The following is a 13,724-nucleotide window of genomic DNA, read 5'->3' on the forward strand; positions in this document are numbered from 1 at the left end:
CTATTGTTTCTAGCAGAAATGCAGACCACTTGTTTTCCAAATAATGAGATTGGAATTTGATGCATAGTGGATCACTGAAATTATGTTGTGCTAGTTAAAAGAGTTTCAGACTGGCATTCTGATGATGTCTCCTTTTCAAGAAACAAATGTGTCAAATGTTTGAGGGCAAACACTCTCCTAGTCGTACAGTTGACTTTAACAGTGATCATGATCAAGACTAATAATAAATCATTCCCAAGACAAGGGAGTTTTTTATTTTACACCATTGAATTCTCCCATCTTTGCAAAATGTATGAAGACTTGTAAGCTAGATTTGATTGTTGAAATGAGAGGGTAAAGTCTTGACTTGTACTTGTAGTCAGTGAGTGGGAATATTTCTCCGTGTTATCTTGGCATGCAGTGCAGTCTTGTGTTTGATCGGTGCTTTATAAACAAAATATATTTTTTGGCATTTGTTCTTCAGAAAGAGGCATCAAAGAGTGGCAACTTGAAAGCAACATTCATGGCAGAGGAAAAGATCAAGAAACTGAAGAAGAGGAACACTGAGCTGGTATCCATTGCACGGCAACTTGAAGACAAGGCAAAGAAACTTCAAGAGGAAAAAGCTACTGCTCAAGTATGTACTGTGGGGGAATTCCTACATACTGTAGGGGATTCCTAAATACTGTACATAGTTATTCCTGGTTTATTTCACTTTTATAGATTGTTGTAAAAAAGTACTTGTAACATGCCTTTTTTGTCTGTAATGAATTTTGTAAATACTACCCCCTAGTACCATAATGATTCATTTAGTGCCCCAGTTCACACTTTGCAAAGTAGGTTTGTTAGCCAGTTGCCGCCACGTAATGAGAACCTTGACTGTTAATAATCAGACATTTTTGATCAATAATGTTTCTTTAAAGGAGTTTTAGTCGATCAGTATTTTATTTGATAAACTGAAATTGTATGCTTTATCAACCCTAGAAAGATCCCAAGACATTCAATTTTACATGCAAATTTATAGAAATCATTTTGTATGAATAGTAAATTACATGTATTTCTGAGCCACTTGTTGAATATGGATGATTCCTTACGTTTCTCAGAAATTAGCTGAGGAAAACAGCTCCAACAATGCAGGTGTGGAACACATGAAGAAGATGTATGCAAGACAGAGGGCTAAAGATCTCGCTGAACATGCAAAATCATTACTGTCTAAAGAGAAGGAACTAGATGAACTGAGAAAGCAGATTTTATCACAACAGAATGACCAAGTTTTTCCGGTATGGATCATGATATTGAGATTTAAGAAATGGAAATGTTGACATCATAGAGCTCTTCTCTGATACAAAATAGTAGTGTCATTGTACCATGGTACCTTGAGCTGTCCACATTCATTTAGGATCAATCCAGAATACTGTTGAGAATTATTGAACTAAGCATTAATTTTGTTTGGGAGCTATTCACTCGTTCCAGAATATATGGATGGATTTCTTTCTTGCCTATTCTTATTTCAGGAGCAAAAAAGCCACAGATATTGCCATGCCATATTATTAATATGGTGTTATGCAGTCAGAATGAACATGCCCCTACAATGTATTACCCCCACAAGGTTTTGGGTCAGAGGTCAAAACCCAAGGAGGCATCTTGGGAGTCCTTGTGTAAATTATGTGGATTCAAATGTTGAATGTTGGTAGATAGATTTGTTTACCAGATGTAATCTCAAGTTTAGTGTCAAGGCACACAAGATAGTCTAGGGTAAACCTTCCTAGGTGCGCCAATGCAATCTCTGCAAGATGAGACCCCTAGAGTCTTAGGTGCTGTTGTGTTGTTTGCAGTTTTTGTGAGTTGTTTTGGGATATTTCTATACCACTATATCATTTTTTTTTTTTTTTAAATATCACTGGGATGAGCAAAAGAATTGTTATGAAAGCACCAGATTGAAATAATCAAATCCCGTACTTGGTTTTTTACAAGCCAAAAATCAACAAGACTCAACCAGGATCAACCAAATGATCTACAGGTAGAATTGACAGACTTGATCTGGAACCCAAAAGTCAAGAAAACAGTAATATTTTCAGCCATTACAGCCCAAATCATTACCTAAATTTCCAGACATTACCTCGTTATAGTAGGTTATGAAATAGTGAATCAAATACAGTCACAGCTTGCGATCTCCTTATCTGTAAGTTAGATCTCTTATTGTAAGATATTAATGTAGGCCTCTATGTACAGTACATTCTTCCACAGTGAATGTTTCTGTTTTCTTAGCATGTTTCTAATGTTGGCCCTTAAATTCTCAAAAGTGACCAATATTTCATTTCTCCCTACTATACCAGTGTATTATGAAGTGGACAGGTAATGAAAATTAGGAGACTAATCAATGGCTGAGAAGTATGGTTTTGATGTACCATCAAATTATCAAAATTAATGACTTGACTTTCTTGGCTTTCTTTCCAAACCTTTGATCCTCTGAAAACATGTAGTTCTTTTCTCTGATTGTGTTCAGGCTTTTAGCCAGAATTTAAAAAGAGGTCATCCAAATGTGCTATAGGGCCTGCTCAAATTTACAAGGCAACATATGAAAAATAAAACAATTTTCCTTAGAAAGTGGCCATCCACAGGATGCCCGGACACCCATCTGGCTAAAAACCTGATTGTGGTGATAAATCAGAGGATATTATGTCGCTGAAAAGTTTCTGTTTTCTCACTGCACGCTGTGTAGATAATGTATTGATATTGTGACAGGAAATTAGATGTGATCGTTCATGGAGATTAAACTGGTTTAATAAACTGAAGGAAACAATAATGTCCATATACCTCCCAGCTGATTTCAGTGCCAAAACAACATGTGTTACACACTTGAGAAATATTGCTCACATATTTCCCATTCTGGCATGTAAAACATGCTATGAATATAATCAAGGTCATGGAAAAAGGAAACCTTTACTGTCGGTCTCTCTGAGATTTTTTTTTTTTCTTTTTGGCTTGAAGGATCTTTTTCCTTGGTGATGGTATTCTGTTCTAAGCATTGGTATTAACATATCGGGTGAAGATTTAGGGGGCGTCATTGTTCTAAGTGCTATTTTTGTTACACCAAGAATGCAAAATTCGCCCGGCTGGAAAAGTGGTTATCATTCAAGGCATGCTAAATTTAATCACTTGGGTTCAGAGGAAGTCATGTTGAAACATCGTAAGAAGGCCAGGGAGAGCAACCTTGTTTTGCCCAATTCTAACCAGGAGGTATTGATAGTTGTCATGTTTTACAACTGTTGAATGATTAGGGATAAGCAGCTTAGAGATTTTATTAGCGGAGCAGTATGTTTAATACTCATGGATCTGTGATGCCCACAAAGGAATGCAAACTGAAACAATATCCTGACATGAACATTGATCAAAACCTAATAGCTGTTTACATGAATTATTTCTGGTACGTGTTATACGGTGTTAGACTTGTGTATGACAATACCAGTCTGTAATTGGAGACTAAAACACTTTTTTTTGTGATCATCGTTTTTAATTAATGGCCAAAATGTTTAGGGAAAGATCTAGAGAAGTGTGTGTCGCATGGATTATATTTACAGTATATCATCAAATATTAGGAAAATGACTTTCTTGTGATGTATTTTAAGAAGATTGTTATTTTGTTTTGTGTAGTGATATACAGTGTAGCCCCTCCGTCCTTTGTTTATGGGGTACTAGGCAGAACTAGGCGTTTTTCTCTTAATACAAAAATTTTCAGAGCAATTACATAAGCACCTTAAAATTCTATGTGATATTTCAGGCACTCCAAGATGGAGTAATATCCAACTCCTTTGAAATTTCTTATGAATTATTGTGCTGAGAATTTTAAATGAAAAGACAAAACTTTTGCTGTGCTTTAATCTATTTACATGTAGGTAACATGAAACTATAAATTTTTGTGGCCAGCATACTGTGATTTCTAGACTTAAGGTCTAGGATACAGAGATGAGATAATTGATTTCTTTCAGTTTAAACTCTTCCTTTGTTTTTGTTTACAATTATTTTACTGTCTGCACTCTAGTTTATCTTTAATCCCTATTACATTCTCCCAAAAATTTTTTTCTGTCCTAAGTAAACTTTGCTTTTGCCAATAATATTTTTAATAGCCTTCATATCATTTCGCTATTGATCTTTTAATTTGTTAGTGTTTATAGCTTAGGCTTTCCAATTAATGCGTACAAGATTCAAGACCAATTTGGGGTGCAATTATAGTTTTAGGCAAAGTTGTATCCTTGTGCAGTTAAAATGCCTATTATTACAGAATAATTGTGATCACAATAGAAGATATAACAGTATGTCTGATTATGCAATCAAATATTTCAATGTTTTGCTCTCTTTTTTGCCAACAGAAGGCAAAAGTAGAAGAACTTCAATCAATCATACGTCAGTCAGCCAAGGAGCGATTGTGGTTGGAGAGACAAATTTCAAATGGCAATTCTCCTCGCTCACCCAGTCCTCAAGTCTTGGCAGGAGATCTGGCAGCAGACATCAAGAAAAAGACAGAAAGGCTTAAAATGTTAGAAGATGAGAACAACAACTTGAAGTCTTCAATGACACAACTACAGAAGGCAGAAGCTGAAAGTTTGAAACTGGTAAGACTGACTAAGTTAGTCACAAAAAAATTTTTTGGAACAATGTGGTACATAATTAGCATTCATAAAAATTATTGTTTATTATCTAGTCTGAGGCGATCAATATAATTAAACTTGTTTTTTTTATCTGTTTCTAGAAGGTGATCTTACAATACAATTTGCCAGATCTAGTTTAGAAATTTTCAAAAAGAAATAGGATAAAGCTGTCGAAGAATACACATGTAAATGTATGGTCAAGTGTGACTCAAAATGAAGGCACCCTGTACAGCTGTTTATATTCATGTATGTTACGCAGCTCAGACAGTTCTGTGCCATAAACATGTTCATGTCTGATATCAGCTTCTTTCTTAAATTACAACTACTGGTAGTTTAATAAGTTACCGGTATGTTTCTGTTAAATTTCACACACAAAGTCATAACTGACTGGTTTTTTTTCACTGTGGACAATAAGATACTGTTAGACAATATTGTAATTTATTGACACTGCACTTCAGAGTTCTGTTGAAAATTGATATTTTCACTTTGTATCAGTGTGTGTGTGAATTTGGAAGACTAACGTGATTAGCCTAATCTTAGTGTAGTTAAGCAAATATGTTACTATTACCAAGTGAACATGTTACCTTCCCAGGTAATAACAATGGCAAACAATTATTAAGAACAATGATTTTGGCTAGATAAGTCTTCCTGACTAAATGAACATTGTGGATTGTATTCCTGAGTAGTGTGCTGTTAATGTTTCAGAGAGTATATCTTTCTCAAGCTTTTTCAAGTGTTGAATATTATACTCAATTCTTGATTGGAAAATAGAATAACTGCCTGAGGTGAATAACCATTGTTTAAAGGGCATTATCCTTAAATTTGAAGTGGTTTGTAGGTTATAGCCCTTTGATCTTAAATTACCAAGGAGATATTTTCAAATGTTACTGGTATTTTTTCTTGAGGTGAATAAATTTGATATAGCCGAACTTTGCTTAGACAGACTCAATCATACATTTGCTTGTTGCTTTTCAAAAGCTGTACAGTTACTAAAATATGTGATTTGTTCTCTGCCAATTAAATTAACAGCTGCTGCGTGTTTTCTGATCAGCACTACACTGTAAGCCTAGCAGAGTTGATTTTAAGTGGTGCATTCTTAGTTTAAATGTTTGCCAAATTGCTGGTGGACAAACTTAGCTTATTAATTATTCATTAACCAGGGGATCTCATCTGGAGATCTACATTTTAATAATGAAAGTTTTGCCTTGCTGCTGAGAGCGTGTGAAAATAATGAAAGGATGTTATTTTTGCAGGCTGAGGAACTCAAGGAGAAGGAGAAAGAAAACCACAAGCTTGTGAATGACTTGGAGGAAAAACAGACAAAATGCTCCAAACTGGTAACTGCTTTCTATTCTTAACACTACAATCTCCATGTACAGTAATCTGCCATTCTAAGCTGTAGCCAACTACTTAAACTGTTCACTAGCACAAAATGTTACAGATGACTGTAAGTTAGTTTTATTAATACCAGAAGCAGTGTTGTATGCAGTGGCAGAATTGGATCCTCTTGTGATAGCATACATGTATGGACCTATTTTCACCAAATGAATAATGCCAACTTTAAGCATGTGTATGCAATGGGCAGCCACAAAATCACAATTATACCTTTGAATCCCCAGTGTATTATTCCATTGCCATGTAATGTCTACTGATTGTTGTGCATGGCAGAAAGTGTGAAGTATATGGTTTGATAGTTTATTAAACAGTGGTACAGTGGTTTCATTTGTATCACTGAAGCACCAATGAACAAAAGTTTTAATTTAGGTTTAGAAATGTGATTGAACTTAACATGAACAAACAAAGCATCCCGCAAGCAGGTCTTAAAATAAATTGTTTAATATATTGTTACATGCAGCTCATAAAAAGCCTTACATTTGCAAACATGAAAAGTTACATGTATTATTTCTCTTACTGTTAGTGCACGAGACATACAAAATACTTCTTTGCACCAGTCGTGATTTAAGGCATTCATTTGGACAGGAAGCACTTTGACTTTGGGCCTTAAGTAATTAAAGTGCAGCACTTTAAATGAATGTAAATGCTATCAACCAGCCAATAATATTTTTTCCAACTGAGGGAATGACATGATCTTGCTAGGGTAAAGCATGATCCAAGTTACGATAATTATTATTCCAAGAAAGAAAAATTTCTACCAAACTTACATACTAGGAGATTAGAGAAGTAAACTCATTTTATTTATATTTTAAGAAATCATTATAGCAATTTTTTATAATATATTCTTTCACGTTTCCCATGATAATAATGTTAACATGGGTCTTGCAACTTCTTCCTTATTTTACAATACATACTAAAAATCCTATGTTGAAATGAAATGAATTTGAAATAATTTTAGAACTCAGTTTTAATAATTGGATTTTTGTTTTTCTTAACCATTCCAAAGGGTGTTTGTCTCTTATATATTCAGAAATGAAACTTCTAAATGCAGTTTCTTTCCTTCCTTCCTTGGGTAATGATGATGAATTACTACATTTTATTCTATTTTGTAATAATAGTATAATGTGCTTCTCACTATGGTTGTGTAATGGTTTTAGTGGTTTTGGTTTATGGTTTATATTTCACTTCTAATCAGGAACATGAAAGAGAAAGATTTGCTGCCAAATGTACAATGCTTCAGAAGAAGAACGCTGAAATGAGCAAGAGGATGGCTGAATTGGAAGAGGTAAGAGTCTGTTGCTGTGCTCTGCTCCTTAATCAGTTTGCAAACTCAGTAAGCAGGGGGTCCTAAATTCATGTTTGAATTGAGGAAACAAAACTATAGAAACTAAAGAAATGAAAACTCATTTTCAAGTCTGTCAAGCAGAAGGATATCAAGAACCAACTCAAGTATTATTTCTGTTTGCTTCAGAGAAACCATTGTACTTTTTAATCATAATTTTGCACACGGACTAGACCCATGTGGGCTGCTTAATATAATCTATTTCTTATCCTAGTGGTGCCTTATGGTAACCTAAGACCATATCATTCTGTTCTATTTAACCAACTAAAAGTTTTATGCCTATTTGCTAAAGATGGAAGAGGAGTTTGGTAATTTGAAGGAAAAGCTAGAAGTTTCTGAAGTGAAGTGTGGCTTGCTGACAGATGAATGTAACAAATTAAAACACCAGTTGGAAGGACTTCTTCAAGTCAAGGAGGTGAGAGCCTAATGGCCAATGTAGTGGGCTTTTGATTCTTAACAAATTTAAGGAGGGAGGGGAGAAAGAGGGTAAGGGGGAGGGTAGATGGAGGCAACGTAGATGGAGGTACGTGTAGGGTACAGCAAGGGAGAGAGACTGATGCATTTTCTTGATTGTCATCGTACACATATCTGACTTGAGATCCAGAAAGTTGAAGTCTGGTAGGTTGCTGTGTCATATTGTTTAGGAAGGCACCTTATGTGCTTACAAGTACAATACATATAGCTTCAAACTAAGTTAAAGTATAAACCCATGTGAACTGGTTAACTGGTTAACAAAAATGTTTGGGGATAACTTGCGTTGGTATAGGATTCCTTCTAAGGGGAGTAGTGTACTGTGGTACTCTCGCTCTTTTTATGCTGTGGAGACAGGAGTTTATGATTTTTTAAGTTTCAATGTTGAGATTTTTTTTCAGTGTACAACTTAATGTAATTCATCTCCTGAACAGGATCTAAAGGCAATGGAACAACAAAAGAAGATGATAGAAAATGAACATCTTAGCAGTCTTGAAAAGCTTAAGGAGAGAGAAGAGGAGATTAGACAACTCCACAAGGTGATGATTGGAGCTATTAAACCCTTCAATGCATGGATGCAATGAGTAACTTATTTTTCCTTTGTAAATCAATAGTACATTTAATATCTACGAGATTACAATACCACTGACAGCATGCCTATCTTTATATACAGATCCAGGAAGAGGCCAATCGAGCTCACGAGATGGCTGTGACGTCATTAGAAGACACGGTGCGTAGTTTGGAGCAGAAGTGTATTGATGCTGAAGAGAACAATATCAACCTGAAGAAAGAGATGGAGGAACTGAGAGAACTGGAAAAAGCCAGTATCAAGAAAAAAGGAGAAATCTCTCACAAATCCACTCAGACCACATTAGAAACATTGAACAGGGAAATTCAAACTGCATTGGAAAATGAAGGTAAGAAGAAAAAACTGTTGCAGTAGCTGCCAAAGTCATTCATTAGTACAAGTATATGAAGGCTTTCTTTCAAAGTGAAGACCAACCTACCTTGTGGCACCTGAGAAAGTTAGAAAAGTAAATGTATGTGTGCATACTAAAATGTTTTTGTTTTCTTTCTCAATAAAGTAGAGTGCCAGTCACATGGAGACAAATACCAACATTATTCATTTGTATTTACTCAAATTTTTCTTTGGTAGTAATCATGGCTGCACAGTCAATTAAATGTAGAGAGTATTACTTCGTGCTGATGCAACTTTAAATTCTTATAACAACCATTAAGAAAACATATGACAATCTCAAAGGGGAATAAGAGCAATATAATGCATTTAAAATTTGGGATGAAAAGGAAAATCTACCCTGTGGCAAGCTATCAAGCCAATGAAAACAACCATGACCTGTTAAAAACAGAAGAAACAATATGCTAGCCATACATACTAACAAGGCATGTGCACGTGTAAGTGTCAAATTACGTGGCGTATGTTTTGGTTCGCCTATTTCTGAGCTGCAGTGTAATATCATTTGAAGCAGTTGTATTACATTTACCTCTGTATTTATCTAACTCTGGACTTATTTTGTAACAATCCACAGGTAAAGGTGTTAATGGCCAGCCTTCACTTGGTGTAAGTCTCTCTCCTCACAAGCCTTCCAGTAAAGCTAAAAATGTCTTATCCCCTGACATCACCCCGACCAAATCTGTTGTATCTGAATCAAAGGTAGAGTCTCCCCACATCTCCCTTGTGAAACAAAAACCTGAAATGGAAGTGAAGCCAAGTGGTAAGAGTGCAGCAGAGTCAGCATCTGGGTCAGAAGATATCTTGGATGCGCTTGCTTTAAGGATTGATCAGCTGGCGGCATCTGATAGTGAAGATGATTTATTTAGCGGTATGTTTACTTTACTTACAAATGGCACAGAAATATATGACTAGCCTCTTCAAGATGTTCAGTTAGTCGGGGTGCAGCATGAAAAATGGCAAGCAGTGTGAGAAACAGTGGGGGAAAAATAGGGGAGAAGACTGTGTAGCGAGAGAAAGGGAAATAACTTTCACTTTCTCTCGCCATGCCTCTGCCCTATTTTTTTGCTCACCATGTTTCGATTTTTCACACTGTGTCCCAACTAACTGAATGCTGGGGAGAGGGTAATGTATGACTTACTGTGTAGAGCATGTTTCTTTAGTCAGGTCTGACATGCGAGTCATCAATACAGAGGAAAGTGAAGTTATGATAATGAAAAATGTTCAAAATCCACACAAAACAGCGTGGCTGCCTCGTAGAATCTGTGTTGTCCAGTACGTGCTTGACAAGAAAGAGTACGTGTATGAAGTGTATCTGCACATGCACATGTGCGTGAAGACTGTGCATGGCATCTTTTGTTCTTGTAAGGACTTACAGTAGATGGCAAGAAAATTTTTTGAATCAAAAGTTCTCTTCATAGGAGGAGATCGTCTTATTTATGTGAAACAGAAGTTGGAAAGTCTGTTGTAAAGTATAAAACAATCATGATGCATGTGACAATTTCTGAGAACCTCAGTCAGTATTTTAAGCTAAATGTAATTGGTTTTGCTCAGATGCCATTTCATTGACCTCTTAAATTTTCATTTGTAGAAAAAGTATATGAAGACCAAATGGATGATGTCCAAGAAGAGAACAAATCCAACAAGAGACCTGAACTGGATCTCAGTGACTTAGCTCAGCGCATTGATCAAGTAGCAATCGGTGATGAAAGCAGTAGCTCGATCAGTACAAGAGAAAGAGGGTGCAGTGATGCCAGTCAGGATTTGACAAGCATGGCTGAGGGAGATATGGGTGACCTGGAGGATAATCAGCCTGATAGCTCTGCTCCTGAGGATGAGCAGGTTGAACACTCTCCACATCAACCCATTGGTGTGTATGATGATGATGATGATGATGACTTTGACGACGACGACGAGGGTGATATTTATAATTAACCCTTCATGAACATGTGCTTTAGCATTATCAAGTTTAGATGTGTTGTACAAGATTCACATTGTATTATTTTGATGACCTTTACTGACGTTGTACATAGTTTTTCAGGAGCTTTCAAGCTCTTTACATTGTATCTTTATGACATTGACATGATAGTAAACAGCAGTTAGTAGTTTATCACATTGTGGAATTACAGGCTTGAAAATTTGGTCAGGACCTTTTTGTTACGCGTCTTGTTTTGTGGAACATAGTCGAGGTCCGAGGTATACATTGAACTGCATCAAATATCACAGAGAAAATCATCTTATTCAATTGCCTCTGTACTTGCAGTGTCACTTTCCAAGAGTGATTAGTATCTTATTTCTTATTGCAATATTAATATAATGTCAAGCAGTTGGGTAATGAGAATTAAGAAGATCATCGTGGGGGCTGCCTTGGCATACCACCAAAAACTCTATTTACTCTATCAACCCCTATTAACCTGCCACCTATTAAATGGCCACTGCTATTAGATGGCCAGTCCCGATGAGAGTTTTTCTATTGTTTTTACCTCTATTAAATGGCCAACCCCTTTTAAGTGGCCACTATCCATTTCCCCGAGGGTGGCCGTTTAATAGGGGTTGAACTGTATACTGGAATAATCAGATATGTAAAATAATAAAATGTTGTTTTATCTCTACCAGGTACACTGAATGTGCATATTGCCAAGCCTAATGAACAGATGTCTGCAGTAGACAGCAACAAACCAAGTGCTGATGAGGAGGGACTTGACAATAGATATCTGGAGGGCGATTACAGTGAAGTGGATCCTGCCATACTTGAAAAGCTGGCAGTGTATATAGCGAGATACAGTTATGACCCCGTGCAGCATTCACCCAATGAAAACCCCGAGATGGAACTAGCATTCCAGGCTGGGGATTATCTGTATGTGTTTGGTGAGATGGACGAGGTGAGGCTAGTTGTTGAATTGAACTTCTCGTTCTGAGAAGTCTGCCAAGGTGATAGATAACAGCAAAAATTAAAACTTATTATTTTTATGCAATGTTTGCACAGTCTGTTTAAATAAAGGTTAAACAGGGCTGTCATTTGGGAGCTTAAGCAACGACGACGATGCCGAGGACGACGCCTAGTCAAAAATGAATTTATGTTTTACAAGCGAAATTCGTGATTTTCTAGATCAGTTCGGTACGCCAATGACCCTAAAAACGTACTCAGGCTAAATATACAATGACAGCGTTCAATTCCAAACGGAAATACGAAAAATTAGCTGTCGTTATCCACGTTCAGTAGACGACGCAGAACTTGGTCATTTCGCGTTGTTATTTTGCAGAGGACGGGAAAGAAATGTACAAAGATTTATAACGCACGTGCACAGCTATTGTTTTCCTCATTGAACCTTTTATTTTGTGACGTTTTCGTTGCCGTCGTCGTCGTGGTTTGCTTAAAGTTCCGTAATAATGGCCATAACCCATAACACCTGCTATGGTTAAGTATGTTTAACCGGCCCTTGATGCTATGGGTGAACTTGCCTGTTGTTGTTACTATTCACTCGTAAAGTAACAAGTTTATTACGGTTGTGAAGCTCAAGGCTACAGGTGTATCAAAAGTTAATGACAGCCCCGGCTGAAAGGTTTGATTCTTGTTCTGGAAAACGCATCTGAACTCAGGAGCAAAATGAAGGAGTTCGATTTTGAAACTGCGTTGTAAATTTGTCTAGTCAGTCTAGCATAGTGATTCAGTTTCAACATTTTGCGGAACTAACATTTCGATTTACCAGAACATTGCTTTTGTTTGAAATTTCAGGATGGGTACTTTTTGGGTGAACTGATGAGCGGCCAAAGAGGACTTGTGCCCTCCAACTTTGTTGAGAAAGTTGCAGGTAATGTTCTACAACTCCCATTTCTCCCCCCCCCCCCCCCCCCAACCCCCAATTTGTTGATAAAAGCCACAACAGGTTCAAGTGCTTTTGTCATGTAAAAGGTAGTTACAATGTTTCAGCCTTTGTATAATTAAGGACTAGTTTCGTGTTTGATATTTTACGTAAATATCTGTAGTGATCAATATGATGGCAAAGCGCTCGTGTGTTTTTCAGATTTCTTTGACCTGGCACAGTTGTATATTTCTTCAAGGTGTAAAATATAAGTTACAGGTTACGAGCATAAGGTTTTTTGATTCGTTTTTGTTTTCAGATGAGAGTGAGATGAACTTAATGATGAATGGCACAGGAGAAGGAATTGGTAAGATACAATTTGAGCCTGCATATTCGAAATTGGTTATTTGAATTCCCCGTTATTTCGAACTCAACACCATTTCCCTTCAGTCATTTACTATCGGCTGTCTGAACTTCCGCTATTTCGAACGATTTTTCGTTTTCCCTGAGATTTCGAAATAGCGGGATTCAACTGTAGTGCTAAACTGCAATTGATCAAAAGTAATGTTGGATAAAATGAGCGCTCAGTAATAGATAGGTATTTACAGGATCCTTTTGTTCTTTTTGATCTTACGCACAAGTGTTTGCTGTGGTTAACTGTCTTTATGTGCTTGTATTAAGAATTTAAATTCTAAGATTAAAAAGAGTTGTCTTTTTAATAGCATCTGGCTCATGTTTAAATGATTTTGTTGTCTTTTTAGATGAAATTGTAGACAGCAGTGATGAAGAGGAAACAGATGGTAACCATACTTTTGGTTTAAACAAACTATATTTAGTAGTCTTGTGGTTACAAAATATAAACAGCTGAGCAAAATAATCGTTTATTAACAATCAGTTAACTGTTCTGAAATTTATGATTTAAGCTTAATGTTTTAGAAACTGTTTTAATAATCTGAAGGAGAGTAATATCAATGATAACAATAATGGCTACATTTTCTAAATCAAGGGGTTGATTTACCTATGCTAACATAGTTAACTCTAAAGTTACTTAAAATAAGGTGAAGGTTCTAAAAACTAAAACTGGAATATGACTTAAAATATCTGCTAGTATCCTC

General features: G+C 36.3%; 1 protein-coding gene across 4 annotated transcripts in view; it reads left to right on the top strand.

Moving 5' to 3' along the window:
- Nucleotides 1–13,724, top strand: part of LOC110040810 (RIMS-binding protein 2-like) — a 31,225-nt gene that overhangs the window by 3,747 nt on the left and 13,754 nt on the right. For 3 of the 4 annotated variants that reach the window (XR_016204145.1, XM_020746081.2, XM_020746082.2), the window contains exons 3-16: nt 464–616; nt 1,083–1,259; nt 4,350–4,592; nt 5,882–5,965; nt 7,219–7,308; nt 7,658–7,780; nt 8,271–8,375; nt 8,510–8,753; nt 9,384–9,677; nt 10,398–10,676; nt 11,423–11,688; nt 12,543–12,618; nt 12,929–12,976; nt 13,371–13,409. Coding sequence is in view for 3 of the 4 variants with exons in the window: in XM_020746081.2 (XP_020601740.2) it covers nt 464–616; nt 1,083–1,259; nt 4,350–4,592; nt 5,882–5,965; nt 7,219–7,308; nt 7,658–7,780; nt 8,271–8,375; nt 8,510–8,753; nt 9,384–9,677; nt 10,398–10,676; nt 11,423–11,688; nt 12,543–12,618; nt 12,929–12,976; nt 13,371–13,409 (2,221 nt within the window). In the remaining variant the exon portion in view is untranslated. Of the gene's footprint in view, nt 1–463; nt 617–1,082; nt 1,260–2,923; nt 3,220–4,349; nt 4,593–5,881; nt 5,966–7,218; nt 7,309–7,657; nt 7,781–8,270; nt 8,376–8,509; nt 8,754–9,383; nt 9,678–10,397; nt 10,677–11,422; nt 11,689–12,542; nt 12,619–12,928; nt 12,977–13,370; nt 13,410–13,724 lie in introns of those variants that run through there. The other variant, XM_020746083.2, reaches the window with a different exon arrangement.

This window comes from Orbicella faveolata, unplaced genomic scaffold, assembly GCF_042242905.1.
Source record: "Orbicella faveolata isolate gen_17 unplaced genomic scaffold, um_ofav_v1 contig_47, whole genome shotgun sequence".
In the NCBI taxonomy this organism is placed as follows: Eukaryota; Metazoa; Cnidaria; class Anthozoa; order Scleractinia; family Merulinidae; genus Orbicella; species Orbicella faveolata.